The following is a 26,174-nucleotide window of genomic DNA, read 5'->3' as shown; positions in this document are numbered from 1 at the left end:
GCATGGATATCGTACGGTTGTTCCCCATGGCGATCGGTTAGTAGAGGTTCCTGCTCGTCGCTGTGGACTACTTCTCAAAATGGGTGGAGGTCGAGCCGGTAGCAAGGATAAATGAGCAAATGGTCATCAAATTAATCTGGTAAAACATCCTGTGTCAGTTGGCATCCCCCGTCGACTCGTCTCAGATAACGGGAGATAATTCACTAGCCGAAAGCTCAAAGAATGGTCCAAAGGTTACGGAATCCAGCAGACCTTCACCTCAGTGGCCTAACTCTAAAACAACGACCAAGCAAAAGTTGGCAATCAGGAGATACTCAGAGGATTGAGAGCTCAGCTCGACCACACAAGAGGTAGCTGGGTCGATGAACTTCCAACCGTCCTGTGGGCTATGCGCATGACCACAAAGGAGGCGACTAGCGTGACACCATTCCATTTGGTGTACGGCAGTAAAGCACTAGTCCCGGTGGAAATTGGGGTGGAGTCCAACTGAGTTCAGCACTATGACGAGGAGAACAGCGAGTGGAGATTGATGGAGCTATACTTGGTCAACGAGGCACGAGACAAGGCTGTTGTTCGGCTTATGGCGTACTGACGGCGGATGAAGCAGAATTACAATCGAAGGGTGATCCCGATGTCCTTCTAGGTCAGTGATCTAGTGTGAAAGAAGAAAAAGTCGGACAGCGACATCACCAAACTCGAAGCTCCATGGGTAGGACCTTACATGGTCATATAGAAACTTCGTTCGAGGGCCTACTACTTGGAGGACAAAGACGACAAACGAATCGAGTAGCCGTGGAGCGCGAATCACCTCCAATCCTACAGACCCCGATGAGAGGTGCGTGAGCAAATGATGTATTTGTGTATTTACCTTCTGTATGCAGGACAAACAAATGCAAACATATTTTATTTAAAAAATAATATCTAAAAAATAAATGAAATATATATAATATATTTAAAATTATATTTCATATATATTTTTTACAAATAAATATAAATATTTTATTTTTTTCTTTAAACTTATTACTCTTATTTTATTTCTTTTCCCAATACATTTTCTCTCTCTCTTAGCTTAATTCTCTTCCGCGTAACCTAAACTTCAATTCCTCTCATAGAGATCCGGCCGACCCGCTACCCTATGCGTGGAGGCGACGACGACACCCGACCACCTCGCGCGACGGCTCCGAGGTCGCCTCCCTCAACCACGGGGACGCCTGCAACTGCTTCACACGGGGCAAGTACGTACATTGTTCTCTCGTGCAAATCCTAATTAGGGTTTTGATCGATTCTCAATCATTCTTTTATCGCCGACTTTCCTCTCGTCTATTGCATTGTCAGCAATTTATATCCACTCGCCATCACAATGATGGGAGAGGCAAGATGCCGACAATAGAAATGACATTGGGTCGAAGCGGAATAAAGGTTATTTTTCTTGATTTATATGGTCTATTGTTTTTTTTCGATGAGGTTAGACGAACATTTATTTTCCTTCCACAGTATGGGATTGACTATGCCTTGTATTGTTTTAAAAGCGCTTTGATTTGGTAGATTCGAGATTGTTCTATTCTCTTTGTATTATTTGTCTTAGATATATGAAATTGTGCTCTTTTTCTACAGTTCATCTTATGCTCCTGCTATACAAATACTAATTGGCTAGCTAGCTTACTTGAACGAGGCAAGCAATTCCTACGTTCCAAAATTTTATCAGCATACCTGATCATGTCCGAACACTCAGTCGATGGACGCTAGGCACCTGATCTTGTTCGAACGCTGAGTCGATGGACGCTGGGCACGTGGCGCTCTCCGATCTGATGACGTGGATTTCTGACCGACCGTATGGATTTCCGGCGAACCTACAAGGAAGTCGGGCTAGGAAGGGGTTCCCGGCGACGACCCTCCGACGCTCAAGTCAGGCAAGAGGAGAACGATGAAGTGGCTCCAAAGATGAGAGACCCCGTACCTCCGTCGAAGTCTGAAGGCTCTTATATAGAGTTGTGGGGAGGCATATGCACACCTACCAAGGCGTACACGTGTCCTTTACCATACCTTAGTATGGGCTTGCCAGAGAAGCATGCCTGACACTATACTACTACAGTCCGAGCACCTCTCTGATGGGACGGCAGAACCTTCTGTCGTAAGATTCTGCGCATGACTTGGTCGTTGAACATGCCTATTGTCAGAAGATGTCCCCCAATGTCTCCTTATCCTTTTGTCCCTTTTCTCCCCGCGCCGAGCGTCCAGCCGCTCGGCAGGCACATCACTTCCGATCGGACATAGGTATTTGTCCGATCGGGAAGATTCCTGGTCGCGTGCTTGGCTGAGACTGTTCCTTCACAGCATTGCTGCTTTATGCCTCGGTCGAGCGGGCTACCCGCTCGGCCAGGCGACCCTGTTCACCCTGAGCGTCGGAAACCCGACTCCCCGTCGGGTTGTCTTTGACTCCGCTCGGACCCGTTCGGCCGGTCGACCCAACCCTTATCCGATCGACCGGACCTCATGCTGACCCTTTTGATTTTTGACCTCTACGTGCCATTGACTCCCCTCAAAGGGGGTCCCCTGTCCTTACCGCCGGATAAATACCCAATGTTTTTCTCTCTAATACTAAATCTAAGCACATTTTGAGCTTGTTCTTTTGATGTATTTAATGAAATTTATATCTTTGCACATTTTAAGCTATACAATTAGTTGCATGTTCTATAAAACTTGTGATGTACATATTGATTAGGGGATAAATATGATGGAATGTCACTCTTTCAATGTGTTACCTGTGGGATCCCGTACAACTAGCTGTATATTTTGTAATATTTATGATCTTAAATATTCATTGATAAAGAAATATGACAGGCTATGTAGTTTTTTTTTTGTTAGTATCCATTTAAGATATATAATTTCTTACATCTATAAAAACAATGCCCATTTGTTTATTGTATACTGTATATCATTAACCCTTACATATTATCGATTGGATTTACTTTTCTTGATTGTAATAATCCTCTTATCAAAGTTGCAGAGTTTTAGAACCTAGGTATTCATCAGATACTAATGAATAAGGATGAGTATTCGATTAATTCGATCCATAAATTAACTGAATTAATCGAAAACTGATTTAGTATTAGCTAATCGAATCAAATCAAAATTTTACTAAAACTGAATTAACCAAATTAATTATTCCAGTTAACATCGAATTAACTAAATTTATTTAAAATAACAATAAAAAAAAATTATGTAAAGTTAATATCAAATTACCCGAACTAACCGAATGTTCATCCCTACTAATGAAATCAATTTCTTTTTGATACAATGTCATTCAAAATCAATGCAAAATATGAAGTGTAATATCTAACAAAATAAATTATGAATACATTAGTACTTTCATGTTCTCTCCTTTGACCACTGCTGATATGGTTCTCAACGTGCTTAATTGAAGGTAGTGATCGTACCTTATATAAATTCTATAGAATTACTCAACTCTATCCCAAGGTGAATTCCTTGTTCCAAATACTACTAAGGGAGTGTTTGGTTGGAGGGAATGAAAATGAAGAATGGGAAAGGGATTGAAAGTTAGTGTTTGGAATGTTAATATTTGGAATGAGAATGGTGGGGCCCACGGATTCAAACCTTCAAATATGGGATTTGGCCATTACCAAGTAAAATGGGGGGAATGGGAATGATGGGATCCACGGATTCAAAACTCCTCATTCTCATTCTTACTTCAATGAATCCCATTACTAATCCCATTCCCTTCCACAAACCAAGCACCCCCTAATATTGTTCCTTTCATTTGCATATTTTGTTGTAATATGCATGTTGAAACTCCTGGTTTTATTTATAGGTAAATATATTTGCCCATCTCCAAAATGCGAGTGAAGCAATTAGAAATTATATTACAGATGGACTTGCTCAGGTTTGTAAGATTTCCTCAAAATGCTTCCTTTATAGCACGATGAATATTATGTTTATTGTATTTAAATTTTGTTATTTCTACATTCAGATGAAGAAGAATGTAGCAGCTAGAAGGACACCTTCGCGTCTTCCCATGGCTACTCCACCATTGGCAACTATTTCATCTCAAGTTTGGACTGCTTTTTCTTGTACACACAAAGTCAGTTAATGCAAAAGTTGAAAGCATATATCCAAGTACATACATAGATGATGGTGTTACTCGAACAACTACATTAAGAAGTCAAACTGATTTGACCTTTCACAGTTTAGGTCTCATTTAAGAGATGAGCAAATGGAGTTATAATGAAGGAGGTTTTGGTCTCCGTGAGCAGTGTGATAGAAGAAATAAAGATTAAATTATTTATGGTGAGATTTGAAAATTTATTAATTACTTATAGCCTGATTAATGGTTAAATTTGTTTGGATGATGTGAATATTTATTTATCTCAATGTTAATTGTATGATATCTTTGGATTAGAAATTAGTTGTTTTAAATATTTTTAATTTATTTGAAATGTGTGATGGTTTCTTGTGAAGTATTATGTAAATGAGAAATATAAAAATAATATATAATAACAATTTAGTGATAAATTTAAAGACTAAATTATATACAGATTTATAAATAGAAATGTATACGAATTTATAAATAGATTAAAAGTATGTTTGATATGTTATTTGAGATGGATTAATAATGGACTTAAAACAAAATTAGAGACAAAATTAGTATTTGATATTAATTTAATTTGATCAATTTAATAACAGATTTAAAAATGGATTTTACATTCATTTCTAATATTAGAGACGAAATATTTCTGTTTTAAAATTAACCATGGGATTTTCACTAACGAATTTTTAAAAGGAATATTCTGTCTCAAATTTTTTTTTAGAAATGAAAAAATGATTTTTAATTATCTGAAGCTCTGTTTTCTTGTAGTGTAAGACAAACCTACGAAGCAATTGAAGCCCACTTGGTGTGCTACGCCTGCAATTGTCCTACATCCAAGAGTAAACATGTCCTTCAACAAAGATACAAAGAAAATGATCTAACTAGGGAAAATATTAGTGATAGATCTTTTTTAAGTTCATTTTCTGCCTTTTATGAAAAAAAAATTAATTATCTTATAATATTCTTGTTGTTTATCAAATTATTATATCATATCAAAAATTATAATGGACAATTGTTGTATCATATTAGTGACAAGAACACTAGCATCAGTATAAAGTATCTCAGGGAAGTTATAAATCAACTACATGTTGACAAATCAGTTTATGTCATAATTAATGATTTCTGCACTCTATATTTTATTTTGCAATTTTAGTCATATGATTAATAGGAACACTAGCCCCATATATTTTCACTTTATCCATGTCCATAGCAGTGTTTGCTACAAGAATCTTTACATTTTCAATACGTTTAGGTTGGTCAATTCCTAGTGTCGGTGTAAAACGGAAAAATTATAAATTTTTAAAATAATAAATAGAAATATCACAAATAGGACGATGGCGACTCTCATTATTAGTGTAGTTCTTCCAGCGTCTCTGTCAATCCGTCCTTAGGTCAACACGGAAGAAATAAATCACGGGTAGCTACTAACCATTAGTACAAATGATCAAGATATAGGGGATGTCATGCTCGGTCACACCGAGTTTTGACCTAATACTTTATATGATAACACCTCATATCTTAATTATCGCACAGTTCCAAGGGATCTTCTTAGTCTAAATATAGAACTATTCTCAGTTATTTTTTATCCAAGAATTTTATATATTTAATTATTAGTTGAAATATGTTGACTTTGTACCTCATTTGATTGTTTATTAATAAACTATCTTATTATAGGTTCTTTGTATTTAAAATTCTCTAAAAATGTAAATAACAATCCTAATTGTCATCTTTATATCTGATTTTTACTAAAGTATAAATCTGTCAAGAGTAACCAGAGGTTCCTTAAGATATAACAAATGCCTCAAGATTCAAGGTTAGAAGTCTGAGATTCAAAATGTTTGTGAATATAGTACTTCAAATACATAAGAAGACACAAATTATATATAAACAGGAATAAGAGCATCCCAAATATTCAACCATACAGATAGTTAATTGTGTAAAAAAATAGAATAAAATATTTAAAAAATGTGCAAGTATATAGAAATTTTTAAAGAGTGTTGGAGAATCCTCAAACTAGGATAATCCTTTGTTTTATGGCTAGATATAGTATAATGGAATGCATAAAAAGATTCTGCTAAACATCTAATACAATTTTCTCACTTCTTATCAGAACGGCCATTTGGAGTAACATATTGAAAATCTCAACCCTTAGTGTTCAAGAGGGAACTTAGATAGAAGACCCTGATATAACACTGGACCACTTTGCTAAACTATACAACACAAAGATGTACAGAGGAAGGGAGAAGCTAGGAGCTGAGTTTACAGCTTGGAGGAGCAAGCATTATCCTAGATAGCAAACTAGCCAATTACAAAGAGATCACGGAAAAGCATGGGACTACTCGAGGCCCTAGGGCCTGATGGATTCCATGCTATTTTCCAACAACAAATTTAGGGAAGAGTAGGGCTAGAAATTACTAGTTTCGTAGAAAGATGTTAAGAGGCAATGATAGTTTGAAAGCTATAAATCAACACCAGATGTTCGTGGAGAGGTCTGGAGCAGGTCAGGTTGACTAGATGCTCACGAGGAGGCGAGTAGGTTAGGGTGGCCGGATGCTTGCAGGAAAGCCCGGAGTAGGTCAAGGTCATCGGGTGCGAATGCTTGCAGGGAGACCCAGAGCATGTCGGTGTGACCAGATGCTCGCAGGGAGACCCAGAGCATGTCAGGGGAAGATTGTTGAGATTTAATCAAAGTTTCACATCGGAAAGATTTCGTAAAGATCATGGAATTAAAATGATGCATGATATCTCAATTGACATAAGAGTTTTTGAAGAGAGCCCAAGAGTAAAATCATGAGGGCATAAGTTTAAAGTGGATAATAAAACATGAATCACTATATTTGTACAGAGTTATTTTACTTAAACATAATCCAAGAGAGAGGTTTGAACCCTAAATGAAAAATTTTATTTTCTCAAACTTATTATAACCCAACTCTTAAATCCTAAAATCTTGAACCTTAAATAATATAATATACCCTAAACAAGACAAACAAAATTTTAAAAAAAAACTTATTGTAATGAATCGGGGCGTCTATATTCATTCTAGGCACCACCTGTACTAGTATATGCACGGGAGCTTAGATCAATTCAGATACTCCGAGTCAAATCCGGATGACTCCGTAACTTAAGGCCCACATGTATAAAACATGAATTATAAATATTATATATTAATGAGCTGAGTTTAAAATAAACTCATTTAACTTTTAAATTAAACGAGTCATTTTCAAACTATTTAAACTAGCCTCATTTAAATTTTAATTGAGCCATTTTCAAATTTTGCTAGAATTATTTGTGAACTATTTAATTTTATTATAAGCCAGACTCATGCTTAAGGATTAAAACTTGAATAAAATTCGAGCCGAACTTAAACTTAAGTAAAAAAAACTAAGCTCGAGCTCGAGCCTTCTAAATGTTCTCGTTTCGATTACACTCCTAGGCAGGATGACTGCGTGATACTTGCGTATGTGGTCCTGGGGAACCTAAATATTAAAGCTAATTAACATTGACTTAAATGATTAGCTCAACTCAGAAACTGAGTTGATTGAATCAAACCAACCACATTTATTTATTGGGATGATTTTGTTTGATCAATTTGTGTTGGTGAGTTTAGGAAAAACTATTTTTTTTTATATGTGAAAGATCATTTTTACTCTTTTAAGGCCGATGAACACATTTTCTTGTCTATATATAATTCAATTGTCCATGAAAACTACTTGTTAATAAAATATAATTAAAAAACAATCCTAACTTTTGAGTTCTCCCCAATATTCTTACAGAGATGGTAAAAACTGTGAGGATCAGCTACCGACAGTTTATTATAATTAATTCTTCTATTGATAGAAAATTTTTATGGTTCAGAGTGATTTTAGAATTAATTAGATAGTAAAAATTAAATGCATGGGTTATCATTAAATAATAAATAAATAAAAATATGCTCTGCAACAATCGAATAAAAATACTGGGTTACTAGCACTTATTTTAATCTTTATTTAGAAAAATAAGTCAAAACTCTTTCAAATTATATTTACTTATTATCGCTAGATTGCTTACCATCAACCTGCAGATTGATGGTTAACTTTTTTTAAATGGATAATTATTAAAGGCATGAGCACTTGTGAATCTCTTAAATCATTAGATAGGTGGCGTGTCATCATGCTCTTTTTTTAATGAAATATTGACTGTCAATGAACCCTAATCAAATCCTTTCCTCTTATTCAGGCATCAGCATCAGACTTCCCCATGAAATAGTAGGTTGGAATCCAGTAAACCGCCTTATTCAAACCCAATCATTCCTTAATTTTGCTCAGAAACACCATGAAAATGATGGAGGAATAATTTGGTGATCAAATAGGAATAGTGTTTATTTTTGCTCTCTTTTTTATAATATTAAAAAAAAATTGGAGCACTTGATGGTCTAAAATTAAAGTAAGATTGGAACAAATCAATGAGACTTTGAATGATGAGGGAGATGCTAAATCTGGTCAAGTGTGAGATCATGGAAGTCATCATCATGCCAACCAGAATAAGAAAATTCAGAATCTCCCATGATTGAAAAGCCCATTTGAACTTGTAAAATTAATTGTTAAGAGAAGTTTTAAAATGACTTGGTAGGGAAAATTACAAAGAGAAAACATGTGCTAATCTTTGATGCCAATACATAATTACGAGTTCCTAAGGAGGTTATAAGAGTTAAACATAAAATAGAGTTTCTTAGAACATTGATTAGTCTTCTAAACTCATGTCGTATCAAACTTGGCTTTCCTATCGGACGACCAACGCGACAAGATTAGAGGGTACAAAAAAATTTATGTAGTTAGGCCATTTTGGATTGATTATTTGTTGAGCATTAAGTTCATATAGAGTTGAATAACGAGCAGAATATTAAGTAGATCTAGATCCGTCTACGGTTCGAAATAGACAGTTCTACGATTTCTAACAAATCGATCCTTATCTTTAACGGTTATAGTTTAAAATTCAGAGTCACCACGGTTCGATTCACGGTTCGCCTCAAGTGTTGAAATATAAATAATCTGTTGTCGGAAATTTGTAGGGAACTTAGTTGAATTTAAAATTACACAGAATTTAAATTCAACGTGCAGTTGAGCTGGCCTGAGCAGATGATCTCAGGCTGCCAGCAGAGACTGTTTTTTATCCAAGTGTCAACCTCAGAGTGACTGAGTGAGCAGAGCGTCTGATCAAAGAGGCCGGTCGGACGAGGCAGACATGCTTAACAGGAGAGGTCGATCGGGTCGAGCAGACAGACCGTGCGACAGATAGGTCAGGCCATCAGAGAGGTCGCCCGGGTCGAGCAGGCAGGGCGGTCGAAGCAAACAGGTCAGGCTATCGGATAGGTCGGTCGGGTTGAGCAGACAGACCGAGTGAAGCAGGCAGGTCGGGCCGTCAAAGAGGCTGGCTGGCCGGGTGAGTTGACAGGGCGAGCGAAGATCCCGAGCGGGCAGAGAAGTTTGTCGGTCTGACAAAGAGATTGACCGGGCGAGCTGACCGAGGCCTGCGAGTCGCAGTTTCCTTGAAACAGATTCGCCCACCTCCGCCTGTGCTTCGAAGCTTACAAGGGTTGTCTATTTCCCAGGATACAACGACCGACCGTGAATCCGACCAAGCATTGGTGGTCACGGCAAGCTGAGTGGTACCCGAATGCTACCACGGATACTCCGCCGAGTAAGAGATGCACGACAGAGGAGGAGGAAGAAAAATGTAGAACTTTTGCTTTGCTTGCTGTATCCTTCTGCATATGATCGGAGCTTCCTTATATAGGAGTTCGGATCAATGGTCAGAGTTAATGATCTTAATGATCATTATTAGCCGAGAGTGAAATGACCACCGTTTCACTCATTATTACTCGACCGATTTTATTCTACATTAATCTCGAATTTAATGCATCCGTTTCACAGCAGCAAAAGATTTATGTGACAAAATATTGATTGTTCCACTTGGGTAAATTTTGCCCCGACCGATTTGGCATTCGTGTGCACAAGTCACGTTCGCACACGAGTTAACTTGGTTCAATGCAATCCAGACCCTAAATTTGTACCTCTGTATATCTACGTGTTAAAGAGATAATCTTTCATTTGTTCACATCCTCAATGTATATAAATCAATATAAACCAATAAAAATATTTTGAAATTTTCATTACAAAATTAAAATCTATATTTTTATTCTTTCATTTTTTGTTTTCTCAATTCATTTATTCATCGACAAGACCCAATCAATCCATGTTAATTTTTTATTATTATTTATTTTTTTTCCTTGAACCAAAAGGAATCTTGGACCAGACGGCTAGATGACAAGAGATCAACACTGTTCGGCGATCATGTTGCTTGCACCAACCAATCAGTGCAGAGGAGCTTCGGATAAGGAATCCATGGCGGGTAAACATTGACAAAGGCGCTCTCGTTCAACTCCCTTAATTCCTTCCACCAAAGTCCACGTCTCGATCATTCAACACTCCTCCTCCTTGTATCCACATACCAGTCGTCAAACCGCCAAAATATGAACACGGAGAACAGCTGCGGAGCAACCGACACGGATCGCATCGAACATCGTCAAACCCAGATCTTCCCTAGATTTTGTTGCCTAAATTTGGGTTCTTGTCGGGGGACCCCGAGGCCACTCCCATGCTCAACCTTATCTTGTTTTATCATAAACCACACAAAGTGTTGCCTTATCATTTTAAATCATTGGCCTCTCTCTCTCTACCCTTCGGATTTCTTTGGAAACGAACGTTCGATCGCTTTCTTGATTGATAAAACTAAACCAGCAAGAACAAGGCAGTAGAGGAGGCAACCAACATGGTGCAGAGATCACTCACTACCTCCAGATTTAACGTTATAGAACTCTTAAGACAAGATTTAAACATGATCAGGCGAATCGATCGCTTTGCTGCTGCCTTCATCGCCTTCTTCTTCCTCCTCCTCCTCGAGATCAGTCAGGCAGCTTGAGGAAGAAGAACAGGAAGGATCGAGCTCGACTCTGCCATTGCCGAACCTTCTTTTCCTCCTTCTTCTATTCTCTGCTACTTCATCTGTCCTCCTCTCAAATATGCGGCAGACCACCCAATCTTTGCTCTGCTCCACGAAACACTACTGAATCACCGCATTTATACATGTGTAATTACGATGGATAGAATTCATTTCTCTTACGCGGATTGAATTCGATCTCTGTGCGAGATTCGAAGGGAGGCAGTACTCGTGCATGACCCAATCGGTCGCCGAGCCACGCAGTGGTTTTCCCTTGTGGAAAACGAGCACCCTCTTCATCCCCACCAGCTCTCTGCTCGCCGTCGCCACCACCGGCTTCGGCTTTCCGGCGGCCTTCCAGTACCCGGAGCCTGTAGCTCTAATGCTGCGGTGGAAGGCGGATCTATCTACCAGATTGAAAAAGTATCTCTCTCCTTCGCCCTCACCTGAACATCAAACAGATTAGATTTAACCTTGCTAAATCAAATATGTATTGTTGTTACCTGGCAAATCCCAGGGATCGAAGTTGCAGAGATTGATCTCGGGAATGACTGCGGCAGGCAATGGGCAGGAAAAGGCCTTCCTTTTGAGGTACTGCACCACCAGTTCCTCATCAGTAGGGTGGAACCTGAAGCCGGGAGGCAGCCTCACTATTCCATTTCTGATGAAACTAATCGGCCTTTTAGTCTCCATTTCCTCCTCGACCTCAAGCTTCACAGGTCCTCCTATGCCTCGCCATTAATGGAGGAGACTGAAGTTCCGGGTTGCATGAGAGTGGGGGAAAGGGAAGTGTTCTTTATAGCAAAAGAATGGCAGAGGGCGACGGCAAAGTAGCGTGAACTGGACTCAAGCTTCCTATGCTCTGCTTTGACATGTCTTTTTTATAATAAAAAAAGAGAAAAATTTAGGTTACGGTGATGGCGACTTCGCTTTTTCTCTTTTGGTAAAAGATGTTCTTTAGGAGCACAAGCAAAAGGGACGCCATTAAAAAGGATTCTCGATTTTGTGACTGAGGGTTCAAGGTGAAAGGAACGAAAATAATTCCAGGTTTTGAGGAGGGATTCAATCATGGATTTCCAAGTCTACCTGTCGTCTTGTTGCGCACGCTGAAGTCACAAGTGACATCTAAGATGGCCGAAGTGTGGATAAGCAGTGAAAGATTTGGATAACTGAAGTGTTGCGGGAGAAGTGGAGGGATTATATTTATTTCTGATTATGATCTGTAACAATGAGATGTTTTCATCTGGTTTTCGGGCATCCTTTTTGGTGTTTTGCGAAGGTTGAGATTCTCCGCGGATGGTTTCTTCGATGCTTCCCGTTGCCAGTCTTTTCGAGCACGATCAAGAATAATAAGCGCTGCTATCTTTGTGTTTGCACTTGCTCTTGTTCTTGCAGAGTGCAGGCAGATGCTTCTACTTCCCTAAAAGCTTTTGATGGCAGAGACTGCAGGGCCACGTGGCACTGGAGGTCTAAGACTCAGTTGCTGCGAAGTCAGGTCAATTTAGACTAAATTCGGATCAAGCCACTCCGACTAATGATCGAGCTCGAGTTAAGCTAGCCGGACTTGAGATCAAACCGACCGATCTAATAGCAGAGCCGCACAACCATGATCTTATTTGAACCGAGCTCGACGAGACACTCGGATTAGAGGGTCGGTGACCACTACATTCGTTAATTGATGAGAATCGATCTCACCCATGTATGATCTGACTCGATAAGAGTCACTCGCGACCTACTGGATGAGCTCTGCTTCTACAAACCAAAGAAGCAACCGATTCCTAACCTTAACCTTAACTGGACAAACGTTTTGTAATTCATAAACTAATCCATCAGTCCCTTCTAGCTGAACTTAACTTGATTCAAATTTATTTTATTTACTTATCCAGTTATATGGAGTTTGTTCAAAATTATTTATTACAAATTTTATTAGAGTTATATTCGACCAATAGTGTTATTCCAGTTATAAATTAGGTTAATTTTTTATTATTTAATATATAAAACTTATGTTATTTTTTTAATCTATTATAAATAATTTTAAATTACATAAATTTATAAATTACTATATTTTTGATGAAAAATTAAAAAATATGATTAATTTGTATATAAATTAATAAATAAGTTTATATGTTTTTTACTTAGCTATATTTAAAATACAATTTGTAAAAATTAATCTCTAAAATATCACTGCACGATTTTCATGTTGCGTTGGAAGCACGAGGTAGGATCTCCTGGACCACTTTTTATGATCTAGGAGATGTGTCACTCGTATTTACGGTCGAATCACGGTCGCGATCCGACTGTAAATGATTGTGATCCCTTCTTAGATTCACCATCTTCACTAAGTTATAATTTTGTTCGGAGCGGACGGCCGAAGGTCGTCCGGAGGACACCCTCGCTCGTCACCCAGTAACCTGACCACTTATTCACCACAGGAGGTTTTCGGACGGTCCATGACTTTTTGCTCCGAACAAAAACTATAATCTAATGAGAACGATGAACTCAAAAAGAAATCATAACAATTTATAACCGGATCATGATCATAATCTAACAATAAATAGAAATAACACATCTCCTAGATCATAAAAAAAATTGATCTAGGAAATCTGTGCTCTGTAAACACACTGTAAACCATAAAAATGGGCTTTCGGCCTATTCCTATATAGCTCAGTTATGGGTCGGGCCTTCGCCTCCTCGTCTGGAAGAATCTAGAATCCCGCTCGTCGCTCCTAGGGTTTTTGATCCCACTCTTCGTGAAGTCGCCAAGGAACCTAAGTGTGTGTAATCGCCAGTCCATTTGACCCATCTTGGTGTTTTTTTTCCTCCGCATTTACATTTTGGCTGGATTTCTCCGATTCATCGATCTAGCATAATGGTGGTACGTTGAGTTTCTGTTTTTTTTCTCTTCTTTTCTTTGTAATATCAGTTACGGTTGCTGATGATAAGATTGCCCTCTTTTTTTTTCGATCTTATCCTCTGGTGTTTATCGTGAGGTTCAGAATGCGAGACTGCTTAAAGATGAAGCTACCGAGGAGAAAGGAGATCGTGCGAGAATGGTACGGACTCGGCTTAATCAGTAGAAAAAAAATCAGTGATATTGACGCTAGTCTCAATTGTGTGACCGAGCTTACTCTACAGCTTTGATATGTTCTTTCTTTGATGTTTTGCTGTATGCTTATGAACCTCAGTTTGAGCTTGACTATTGGCGCTACGAACTTTTAGAATTTTTTGTATTTTAAATTTAGTAAAATCAGCATCTTTTGTCTTATCTCCTCAGTCAGTAATTACATGGCTTATTGTTGTTGTTGTAACAATTCGTGGCACATTTCAGTGGAACTATGTTGATGAGGATGGAAACCTTTTTCCAAATAGCTCCTGCAACCAAGCATGTGATGTTAAGTTTTTTGGCATTATCACGAATAGATGAGCATATAAACCTTGGGACAATGGCAATCTATTTTCGTTTTACTCATTAATTGATTGAAGCTGGAAGTGTGATTACTTGTTCGAGACCAACGAAGATCAATTCTTTGTACAATGCATGTTCATATAATCTTTTTAACAAAACTATTCTTTTGCTGGTTGGTGGCTTAACTTTTTATGTTTTGCAGGCATCATTTGTTGGTGCTATGGCAATTGCGGATCTCGTCAAGACAACTTTAGGCCCCAAAGGAATGGTGGGTTATTTCTCTATTTATTTACTTGTCTTTTCTTGAATCCTCTTAGAAATTTATCTGGGGATCTGTGTAGGATAAGATATTGCAGTCAACTGGTAGAGGACATAGTGTCACCGTTACTAATGACGGTGCTACAATTTTGAAGTCACTTCATATTGACAATCCAGCTGCTAAGGTCCTTGTTGGTATCCTTCAGCATGTTTTATTATTTTTATTTCCCTCAAGTTTCAGAACATCCTATGCATGTTTCTCTCCTGTATTCTGTAATTTAGCTCCCAATGTCTAAAGTTAATATCTCTTGGTCAGTTATATTATAGAAAGGAACTCTTTTACTCTCCATTCAGATATTTCCAAAGTGCAAGATGATGAAGTTGGTGATGGAACGACCTCTGTTGTTGTTTTAGCCGGAGAACTTCTCAGAGAGGCTGAAAAATTAGTAAATAAAAAAATTCATCCAATGACGATCATTGCAGGTAGTGCTTCTTAGTATTCTTTTAAATTTGAGGATGCAATACTGTAGGACATCATAGATTAAACTATTGTTTGTCGGGTTGGTCAACAATTTATAAAGCAGTATTTGTTATTTTTTTTTGTTATTATGTTTTTATTTACACTGTCAGGTTACAGGACAATTATTGATGGTATCCTACAATCTGGAAGCTCACTTGTTATTTTTGAATACAAATTGATTAATTGAATGACAGGCTTTTAGTTGTACTATCTATATAATGCCCCTGTGATTTTGTAGGATATAGAATGGCTGCTGAGTGTGCACGTAGTGCATTGCTGCAGAAGGCAAAGGATAACAAACAAGATCCAGGTATTGGATATTTTTAATACCTGCAGTCGTGCATTTGCAACTTAGAACAAATATGTATATTTTTATTTCTGTGCTTCTGTTTATGCGGGCGGTGCTAGTTTTGATGTGGAGCATATGTATTGGTTGAGGTTCTCCCATTAGCTTTATTCAAACCAATGGTTAAATCAAAATACAACTCTTACGTTGAGTGATGAATTTGTGTCCAATCTATATAATCATTTTTCTTGTATGATACAGATACATTCAAGTCAGATTTGATGAAAATTGCTATGACAACCTTGAGCTCAAAAATTCTCTCCATGGACAAAGAACAATTTGCTAAACTAGCAGTGGATGCTGTGCTAAGGCTGAAGGTAATATACTTTTCTTTTACTCTAATCAAGTGAACAGTGGTAGCATTTTCTTTGAGACACTGTCATTGTGCCAGAACACGATTGAATCAATTTGGCTTTTTGGGATTATATATTGTAGATTTCTTTTTAGCCTAAGATGGTTAAACGTTTCTTCGTTATTTGATGATTTTCATTGTCAAGTATTTTATGTATCGAATTGTGTGTGCTCAGGGGAGGGGAATATAAGAATGATCAACATCTGGTTTCTTATATGTTTGGTGTTGGTGTTAGATTATTTTCCAGGTAATAGCATTTGGTTAACCATGAATTTAGGAGGATTCAGAATATAAGGAACTTGAAAAAAGGAATTAAGATTTCTTGTTGTTTGCTGATTGCTGAAGTAATAACAGTACTTTTTGCAGATTGAAATTAATTTAGTCGTATTTATTTGGGTAAGTTGCTAAAAGTATCCAAGTGAGCTTGAATTCTCAAGATTAATATCAAATCGAGCTTGAATTCTCAATCTTAATATCAAGTGGAGCTTGAATTTTCAATCTTAATAATTCTACTTGTATGCATAAACATAAAATGCCTGTCATTGATGACAATTATTGATGCTCAACTTTGTTAATTTTACAGAGAACTACACAATTGGTAATATGCTTGCTATGTCAATTGCTCACATGCTTTTGTAAAATTTTATACAAGATGGGTTACCGGATCTCTTAGGTATCGCACTTGGGCAAACTGTTATAAAGGATCCAACATGGCTAGTATATACCAGGTCGATAGTATACCTCAAGATCCGACATGGAAAGTATATTCCAGTTTTGTCATGAGGATTGTTAGGGATGCCAAGCCGAGCTAAGCTAAATGATCTTGAGCCAAACTCAATATTAATCTAGCTCAGTATTTTGGGTTCAACCATGGCTATTGAATAGCTTATTGAGCTTTTACCAAGCTCAACAAGAGACAAGACTGTCTTTATAATTTAGTTAAAAAAATGTTATCATAGCAACTGTGACTCAGTGCTAATCCAGCATTATACATATAAGTAAAATGATAATGGCAAAAGATTAGTATGTGACAGTGATTTATTTGGTGAGTAATGCTTGATAGTTCTCTATTTTTTTTCCTCCACTTTTTGATAATTTGTAAACATATAAAGGATTATAAGTAGGAATTCCTAGTTAAACTTATTACCTAAATATTTAATATTGTGATAATTCCAGGGAAGCACTAACCTGGAGTCGATCCATATAATTAAGAAGGTTGGAGGTTCCCTTAAAGATTCATTTCTGGATGAAGGGTATTCATTTCATTACATTCCTTTATTTTTATGCATTACATATTGAAATCTGCAATAGTTAATCCATTACCAAAGATTCTTATGCATTCAACTCTGTTATAAATTTTCATACCAAAAAATCAATTAAAATTTAAGATATTGGGTAAGGACTAAAAGTGAGACTAAAGAGAATTGAGCATAATGTAATTAAAAGAGGTCTTGAAAATCTGTTTTTCAAATAATATAATATCAGGAACTTTTGTAGAATGCAGTGGCTGAATACCATGCACGTAGTGATTGTTGTCAGTCCCAAACCTCCCGAAATGATTAGTTCTTTTAGTGGGGATGCTTCCCTTCACATAAGGGCCTCACTTCCTCTCCAATTCTGACCATTTGGGGCTAAAAGAATCACACTTCAGCTCGCCACAAGCATATGAAAGACAGGAGGCGTAGGATCGTTGCGCTAAAAAGGGGGGGGGGGTTGAATAGTGCTCGTGACTTTCACGTTCATTTTAAAGCTCGAGAATAACGACAGCAGAATAAAGATAGGAAGAAAGAAACAATGCTAACACGACCAAGATTTACTTGGTTTAGAACCTGTGACAACTCCTACTCAAGGCCCGCACGTGAGAGTATTTTCGGTGGGCAAATACTAATCAATTCGAAGATTACGAGAATGATTACAATTTTAGTATAAGTAATTTGAATAAAAACAACACTGATGATTAGTCGTTGTTGGAGCAACTTTTGGGTGTCGTAGAGACCTTTTCGGAGCAGCGCGTAGAAGTGGTAGATATTCGGAAAGTTGTAATGAAGCTGCTGGTCGAAGTCTTCTTTTATAGCCCCGTCCGACCCCTGGATCTCCTCCTGGGCGCCTAGACCGTGCTGACATGGTGTGCTCTTGTCGAAATTTCATCCCTGAAGTTTATCCACGTCCGGGCGTTTGGACTGTAGACGTGGATCAGCCAGTCGTCATGCTCTAGCTTAGTGTGCCGATCACTTTTTGGCCGTCCAGGCGCCTTGAGCATCTCCGGGCGCTCGGACCACTAGGGTGCCTGGCCAGGCACCCACCTAGGGGTGCTGCTTCGCCGAAGGTTGCAGGTCGCCTAGAGTAACTTCAAACGCTTGGACCCCCTCCGGGCGCTTGGAACCCCTCCGGGCGCCCCGACCACTTTTTTGCCAACTCCTTTCTACAAAATATGATTAGTCCATGCAATAATATATAGAGTAATAAGTTTTGACAATCTTCAGACTGTTCGGTCATGACTCTGAGTTTCATTGAAACTCTAGGTCGGATCGACGCTTACTATTTTCTCTTCGGGGAACGCATCATCACCAACTCCTCTTAGGAGAGTTTACCTTTTGCCAGACTGGTCCTCCATACCGTCTGGATTTTTGCTCAGCGTCTGAGATTTTAGGTCTTCATGCTGGACGTACGATCCACGACTTGTCCAATCTTTCACCTGATGTCTGCGGCCTCCAGGATTTTCATCTAGCGTCTTTGACCGTAGGATTTCATCCAAAGTCCTCGATCCATCAAGACTTCGCCTAGTCCTCCGGATTAGGACTTCGTTGCCTAACCGCAGCTAGGGCTTTCCACCTGCCTAGCATCAACTTGGACTTTTCTTTACTTGAGATCAGTTAGGACTTTTCTTGTATACTCAGTTCAACTTGTTAGACAAACAACACAGCTTAACTTTGAACCTTTGCCAATATCAAAACACAAATTTGATTAGTTGGTGCTTCCATCACCAACAGGAGGGAAGACTAGAAAACTTGAGTGCAAAGTTCTGGACATTACAAATCCTCCATCTACCATGTCATAACTTCCCTTTTGATAGTATGACACTTAAGCTCTTTACCTGAATCACTCCAAATAAATTTCCTGCGAAATTATCATTGTCTTTGGAGATGTGAAAGAGAGTTGGATGACCGTCCCGCCATTTTTTTCCTCATCTTGCTAGCATCTCGGTGCACTGCTCCATAGGATTTTTCCTTTGTTCATATAGGTTCCCAAGTACCTGATGGTGCTTTCCATTTCCTTGAACCCAAAAGTTCCAAATATCCTAATACCCTTTGCTTCACTTCAGCTTCACCTTTTTTTTTTCTCTGACCGGTAGATACTGATTTTTTGTTCATAAGAATCTGAGAAACCATACAGAGTTTCCAGCATGGTTTTGATCTGGTTTACATTGGCTTCTCCAATTAGACTATATCATGAGCAAAGAATATGTGGGTCACAACTCCTGCTCTCCCAAATTTAAGTCTTCTACCTCCTTCATCCACAGCCATTTGGATCAAGTGAGAAAGCCTTTATAGGGAAAGGATGAAGACATAGGGTAACAATGAGCATCCTTATCTAAACCCTCTAGAACTCTTGATCTCTTATTCCATAAGATTTGGAAGGATGTTGTAGTTAGACACTTCATGGCTAGGTTGCAGATTAGGTTCTGTATTTTTGCAAGTTCTAGTGTTTCCTTCAAGAATTCTCAATTCAATCAAAATCCATCTTTAGAAACCCTTTGCTCTTTCATTAACTTGAACGGGTGCATGACCTCTTTCATGATGATGATGCTATTTTGTATATTTTGTCTTGGAATGAAACTAGATTAACTCGGGGAAATTAACTCACAAAGCAATGACGCTCGGCACTGCACTATAACCTTCACAATCAATTTGTAAGTAACATTGCGCAAATTGATCAACCTTAGTTTCAGCCCGTGTGAGCGTTTGATTTATAGCTTTCAAACTATCATTGCCTCTAAACATCTTAACATCTTTTTGATGAAACTGATAATTTCTAGCCCTACTATTCCCCAAATTTGTTGTTGGAAAATAACTGAAATCCATCAGGCTCAGGGCCTCGAGCTGCCCCATGCTTTTCCGTGATCTCTTCATCATTGGCCGGCTTGCTATCTAGGATAATGCTTGCTCCTCTAAGCTAGAAACTCAGCTTCTAGCTTCTCCCTTCTTCTGCACATCTCCGCGCGGTATAGTTTTGCAAAGCAGTCTAGTGTCATACTCTAGAGCACATCGGGGTCTTCTATCCAAGTTCTGTCATGGTCTATCTGGGCTGAGATTTTCAATATGCTACTTAGGGCTGTGCAAAAAAACCGACAAACCGAAAATCGGACCGAAATCGATAGCTTACCGGTTCTGGTTTATCGGTTAATTGGTTAACCGGTTTTTACCGGTTTACCGGTTGATTTCTGGTTTTGGATTTTTTTTTACCGGTTTAACCGGTAAACCGGTAAAATTGGGAAGCAGAAGGTTTGGAGGCGGGGCTTCCCACACTGTTCGCAACAATCAATACAGCTTTATGATGATTTATTACAGAACAATTCAACCTCCCAGCACTTGAAAAGTTGAAATCGTAATTTCTCATTTATTTGATTATTTCTTACTCACTCTTCAATTTCCTAAAATATCAATTAATAATTATAATCAATTAATAAATTCCCTTTTAATCCATATCCAATCGTCTCTTTGACTCTTTCATTCCAATATATATATTATTATATATCGACTTGTTGGGTTTGTGGATTTCATTTCACGTTAAGCAGTGTATAGCGATTATCGAACGGCGAACATGATTTGGCTTGTAACCAATCGGGCACAGATGGAGTGGACATTGGGCCTCAGCCCATCGGTTCTCGGTTCAAACCGGTTAACCGGTCGGAACCGGTTCAACCGAAATCAGTTCAACCGGAAAGGATACCGGTCGGTTAACCGGTTCTATATAATCGACGGTAAACCGGAATTAACCAGAACCGGTAAACCGATAAACCGGTTAACCGATCGATTGGACAGGCCTAATGCTACTCCAAATGACCCCTCTGGTAAAAAGTGAGAAAATTGTACTAGGTGTTTAGCAAAATCTTTTTTATGCATTTTATTATGCTGCATCTAGCCATAAAACAAAGGTCATCCCAGTTTGGGGATTCTCCAATGTTCTTTAAAAGTTTCTATATACTTCAGCATTCTTGAAAATGCTTTATTCTATTTTTTGCACAATTAAATATCTGTATGTTTGACTATATGGTATGATGCTCTTAGTCTTGTTTATATTTAATTTGTGGCTCCTTCTGTGTACGAGGTACTATATTCACAAACATTTTAAATCTCAGACTTCTAGCCTTGAATCTTGAGGCGTCACTTGTTATATCTTAACATGAAACCTCTTGTTACTCTTGACAGATTTATACTCGACAAGAAAATAGGAATTGGCCAACCTAAACGTATTGAAAATGCAAAGATTCTTGTGGCAAACACTGCTATGGACACGGATAAAGTGAAAATTTATGGGGCTCGAGTTCGTGTTGATTCTATGGCTAAAGTTGCAGAGATTGAAGGAGCTGAGAAGGATAAAATGAAAGATAAAGTGCAGAAGATTATTAATCATGGCATAAACTGTTTTGTCAACAGGCAGTTGATTTACAACTTCCCTGAGGAACTTTTTGCTGATGCCGGTGTTCTTGCCATTGAGCATGCAGATTTTGATGGAATTGAACGGTTAGCCTTAGTGACTGGAGGTGAGATTGCATCAACTTTTGACAACCCTGAGTCTGTTAAGCTTGGACATTGCAAGCTCATTGAGGAAATTATGATTGGGGAAGACAAATTGATTCATTTTTCTGGGGTCGAAATGGGTCAGGCATGTACAATTGTTCTAAGAGGTGCTAGGTATGTCTTTGGACTTAACCAGTATAATGATCTTTTCTATCTTTCCACTGCATTTAATCCAACCTTCTTGTTGGCATTTTGAATTTGTTTTGCTGCTTTTCTTTCTGATTAACTGCTTTTGATAAAGTTTTGGTTTTTCATTCTTGTTTGTATTATTCTTGAAATTGTAGATGTTTACTGTGCATGATTAATTTGTTCTAGTGTGATTCGATGCCATGTTTAATTCTTGTTTTGATGTTTGTTCTCTACATTATCAATTGGTACACTTTTTCCGTTTACCACATTTCAATGACATCTTTGTTGTTGTTCATGCTTTCTTCTTTCTGTTTGCTTCATTGGTAGATTATCTTGTATTAATATGGATTATCATGCAGATAGATTGCCATAAAAATTATTAATAATCTTACACTCAAGTGTTTGGTATGCACAAGAAACCTAAAACTTACTGAAAAGCTTGTGTTGACGTTTTTTGGTAGAACATATTGACATGTAATAAAATGGAAATAAATAAATAAATCTAAAGACAAACTCAAACCTACGAAATAAGGCATTAATGAGAAAACCTTGACACAAAAAATATAGATGAAATAGCCACAAGAAATATATAAATTTGATGGGGTTAGTATATATTTAACATTTATAAATTAGGAAATCAAATGTCTTCCACCGTAAAAGGTTAAAAAGAAAAAAATCCATATATATCCTTAGGATATGAAAAAATAGATGAGATCAAATAAAAATATACAAGAAATATGTTAACGTATTTATGCTATTATATGGTCATTATTTAAAAAATTAGAAATTCAAATATTTCCCATTGTAATAGGAAAATTTCATCTATCCTTGTTCCTTGCATTAAATTGATTAAGATATTTTCATAATTTGTTTTTTAATAAATTAAAAGGTAACAATGGAAAAAGCTAATGCATTGGTGCTATTATATATTTTTCATTTAAAAATTAGGAACTTAAATATTTTTCATTGTGATTTCATCCATCCTTATTCCTTGCATAAAATTGGTTTAGATATTTTCATACAACAACAATCAAGTCTTTGTCCCACTAAATGGGGTCACATTTATGTATCTTTCTATGCCATTGGACTTGATCCAATACTATATTATCATTTATATTTAAATTGATTTTATTCTATTTTATTGTTGGTATCTTCCTCTTAATATGCAGATTTGTCATGGTCTTACATCGTCTAATTGGGGTATCTATTGGTCGCCTAAGTACATGTCCATACCATTTTAAACGTGAGAAAATGAGAGGATGTATACAAAAGGAATATTCTTTTTTTTTATTTGCATCCTTACTCATTTTTTTCTCACTTTTCATTCCTCCACTTTTTCATCTTTGGAGGAAATGGATCTTTACCTATTATTAGTCTTAATTTATGATTGCCATTGTATTTATAGGTAGATTCTCAAATAAACTATCTTGTTTCAGTTATATTCATAAAGTTATAGGTTTCATCCGGGCTTACCGATAAGGTAGTAATTTGGATTTCTTATGCCCTCTTCTATGGATCATTGCATATCCTTTCATTCATCCTTCTGTATACAAGAATTGATATATTGTTATTCTTGCTTTGTCCTGCTCTTGTCCCCACCCTTCCCATCTTTTTTAGGAATTATGTTATAGTTGTGATTTAAGTTTAAGTTTCATGGAAGATTTATCTAATTTCTGCTAGGTTTTTGTATCTGTACGTTTGTTTCACCAGAAGCTGAAATTTTGGGAGATCATTATCTTATAGAAACAATGACTGTTAATTTTTTGCTGATTTATTTCTAGTTCTCATGTGCTTGATGAAGCGGAGAGATCCTTGCACGATGCCCTGTGTGTGCTGTCCCAGACAGTGAATGATAGTAGGGTCTTGTTTGGTGGTGGATGGCCTGAGATGATAATGTCCAAGGAGGTTGACGAACTTGCTCGCAAGACTCCTGGAAAGAGATCTCATGCCATTGAAGCTTTCTCTCATGCACTCCAAGCGATACCCACGATCATAGCGGACAATGCTGGGTTGGACAGTGCTGAGCTGATCTCTCAGCTTCGAGCTGAGCATCACAAGGAAATAACTAATGCTGGAATTGATGTCATATCTGGTGGTGTAAGTAGAGGATAAACTCTCCCAGTGATGCTTTTTATTTACTGAAATTTTCCTCCTGAAATTTTTGGCTGGGTTTCAGGTTGGTGATATGGAGAAGCTAGGGATATCAGAGTCATTCAAAGTAAAGCAAGCTGTTCTGTTGTCAGCAACTGAGGCAGCCGAGATGATATTAAGGGTTGATGAGATCATAACTTGTGCTCCGCGAAAAAGAGAGGATAGAATGTGATCTTTAACTTCGTTCAGGGCGTGCTAAAAGTACTTTTTTTCCGTGGATTCTTTTGCATTTACTAGAAATTTACATGTTTGTTGTCTACATTGTTTGATCAAGTGCCTTTCAATTTCTCAATTTTGTAGGGTCTAAACATGAAATTCTCTGTTGAAATTATTTTATTTTATGACTTAATCGTGTAGTGGTTTCTGTGAAAACTATATAATTTATGATTTTTCATTGATCTTTCTAAGAATTGTAGTATAAATATATTGTGCTGAAAAGGGTGTTTGAGGTGGTTAAATCTTCTTCTTCATCTTCTATTTTTTATCAATAAATCATTCATCCTTGCAAATAAAATAAGTGAAGAATAAAAATATCAACTTTTTAGACAAGATAGAAATATTTCAGTTATGACATGAACGCTCGACTGTTTGTCACCTCGGGGCCCTCTGCTCGCCTTCCCAGCTCGAGGATGGCAGTCGGCGGGTAGATTCGTGTCCCGGGTCTGCGACAAACTCACTCACTAATACTTACCCACTTTATATGACCTATTCTTATGCATCTCCGGCACAGAATCTGTCGGACGAGATACAGAAGCGCCCCAAAGGAAATGTGTTAGAATAAGATATTTTGTATTTGTTAAAAATAAATTTCAAATTTATTAGTGTAAATACTCGTATAAATATTAACTACCCAGTTGACACATATGGCAGTGCAGTACGAGACCATTATTGATCAACACAGTCTAGATCAAAATCAAAATGAAATTGGTGATCTTATTCGAGAGTGTGAAGTTGGATAACCGGAGTGGTGGCAGTTCCGTTGATTAAATCAAGATCTCATTTTTTATAAATTAAAATCAAAATCAGAGAAAAGGTCCATGGCGTTGTCATTCCGACGTCCAAGTCAGAAACATAAACAAGAGAGGAAAATAATAAGTACTCAGGATAAAAATTTTTCTTACCTTTCATCATACTTGACATTTCCTTTTTATACCTTTTCGGACGACCTTCTATATTCTCCTATTTAATGTTATTGATTACTGACAGAGGATGTCTTTGTTTTGTCTACTTCACATTTAATGATAGATAGAGTGTTTTATTTGATTTTTTCCTTCCATTAATTATTCGTTATTTCCTCTCTTATCATTTTATCGATTTATTGTATATAATGCCAACGCCCTTCTCCGAACCGGACGGGTGCCCCACTCGGCTTGGGCTCTTGGCCCGCTTATCTTATTTTCCTACAGATCGGGTTAACTGTACTCGCTTACTGAGATGGTCGATCAGACAAGGCAACCTTCGAGTGGCCGATGAACCGCTTCCCCTTCTGATGTAGCTGAGCCTCGCTTAAGTCCTGATGTTGATCGTCTTGACTTTGACCAATACCGTGGCGATCTCTTATCGCCGTATTACAAGCCTCCCATTCAAGTCTAGTCGAAGGAGGCTGCAAGTCCGACTGACTGGACAAGATGTGTCTTAGGCGACTCTGAAGCGGTGAAACCCACGCAACCCAAATGATATAGTATCTGATCGGACTATGCTTGATTAGCAATTACTAAGTGACCCACAAGCCAACGCCACTCAGCTGCATTTTTTGTCGTTGTTGGGTTCAGCCCGATTCATCGCTAATTTACATAAATTTGAAATATATTTTATTTTTATCTTAAAATTTATCTCTAATTTATATAAATTTGAAACAATTTTTTTTCTGTCTCAAATTTTATTAAATGTTAGACATATATATATATATATATATATATATATTGACAAAAATTATATTGTTTCAAATTTCATTTGTAATATGTGTTTATTTTTTTTATAAAAATGTATTTTTAATTTTGTTTCAAATTCATTTTAAATTCCATTTCAGATTTCTATAAATTTGAAACAATTTTTTTTCGTCTCAAATTTTTATTAAATTTTAAACAGATTTTTTACAGAAATTATATTGTTTCAAATTTCGTTTATAATT

The 26,174-nt window shown here is 37.4% G+C and overlaps 2 protein-coding genes across 4 annotated transcripts; one reads left to right on the top strand and one right to left on the bottom strand.

Moving 5' to 3' along the window:
* Positions 1 to 10,828: 10,828 nt before the first annotated feature.
* LOC121969237 (NAC domain-containing protein 83-like) lies at positions 10,829 to 11,942 on the bottom strand. Of its 3 annotated transcripts, none has more exons than XM_042519216.1 (3): positions 11,584 to 11,942; positions 11,264 to 11,526; positions 10,829 to 11,203 (listed from the first exon to the last, which is right to left on the bottom strand). In XM_042519216.1, the coding sequence occupies exons 1-3, from the start codon at positions 11,771 to 11,773 to the stop codon at positions 10,973 to 10,975; spliced, it is 684 nt and encodes a 227-aa protein (XP_042375150.1). In that variant the 5' UTR covers positions 11,774 to 11,942; the 3' UTR covers positions 10,829 to 10,972. The 3 variants fall into 3 exon arrangements, with proteins under 3 accessions (XP_042375150.1, XP_042375151.1, XP_042375152.1); XM_042519217.1 differs by having other exon boundaries at positions 10,829 to 11,188; positions 11,584 to 11,938; XM_042519218.1 differs by having other exon boundaries at positions 11,073 to 11,206; positions 11,584 to 11,939.
* A 1,821-nt stretch (positions 11,943 to 13,763) lies between these two features.
* On the top strand, positions 13,764 to 24,392 carry LOC121969236 (T-complex protein 1 subunit beta-like). The gene is made up of 11 exons (XM_042519215.1): positions 13,764 to 13,955; positions 14,077 to 14,133; positions 14,689 to 14,754; positions 14,828 to 14,939; positions 15,099 to 15,227; positions 15,503 to 15,574; positions 15,812 to 15,927; positions 17,139 to 17,215; positions 21,392 to 21,877; positions 23,674 to 23,989; positions 24,069 to 24,392. Exons 1-11 carry the CDS (start codon positions 13,950 to 13,952, stop codon positions 24,213 to 24,215), a joined length of 1,584 nt encoding a protein of 527 aa, XP_042375149.1. The 5' UTR covers positions 13,764 to 13,949; the 3' UTR covers positions 24,216 to 24,392.
* Positions 24,393 to 26,174: the final 1,782 nt, after the last annotated feature.

Source organism: Zingiber officinale, chromosome 4A (genome assembly GCF_018446385.1).
Source record: "Zingiber officinale cultivar Zhangliang chromosome 4A, Zo_v1.1, whole genome shotgun sequence".
Taxonomy (NCBI): domain Eukaryota; kingdom Viridiplantae; phylum Streptophyta; class Magnoliopsida; order Zingiberales; family Zingiberaceae; genus Zingiber; species Zingiber officinale.
The sequence above is the reverse complement of the archived record's forward strand: the minus strand, read 5'-3'. Positions and strand labels throughout refer to the sequence as shown.

What these genes read in the sequence shown, in the direction of transcription:
- LOC121969237 (XM_042519216.1), bottom strand. Translation starts at nt 11,773, where the DNA reads ATGGAGACTAAAAGGCCGATTAGTTTCATCAGAAATGGAATAGTGAGG. An exon ending in CGATCCCTGGGATTTGCCAG is followed by an intron (nt 11,527 to 11,583) that starts GTAACAACAATA and finishes TTTGATGTTCAG; the next exon opens with GTGAGGGCGAAGGAGAGAGA. An exon ending in AGAGATCGAATTCAATCCGC is followed by an intron (nt 11,204 to 11,263) that starts GTAAGAGAAATG and finishes GTGATTCAGTAG; the next exon opens with TGTTTCGTGGAGCAGAGCAA.
- LOC121969236 (XM_042519215.1), top strand. An exon ending in GGATAACAAACAAGATCCAG is followed by an intron (nt 15,575 to 15,811) that starts GTATTGGATATT and finishes TGTATGATACAG; the next exon opens with ATACATTCAAGTCAGATTTG. An exon ending in ATGCTGTGCTAAGGCTGAAG is followed by an intron (nt 15,928 to 17,138) that starts GTAATATACTTT and finishes TGATAATTCCAG; the next exon opens with GGAAGCACTAACCTGGAGTC.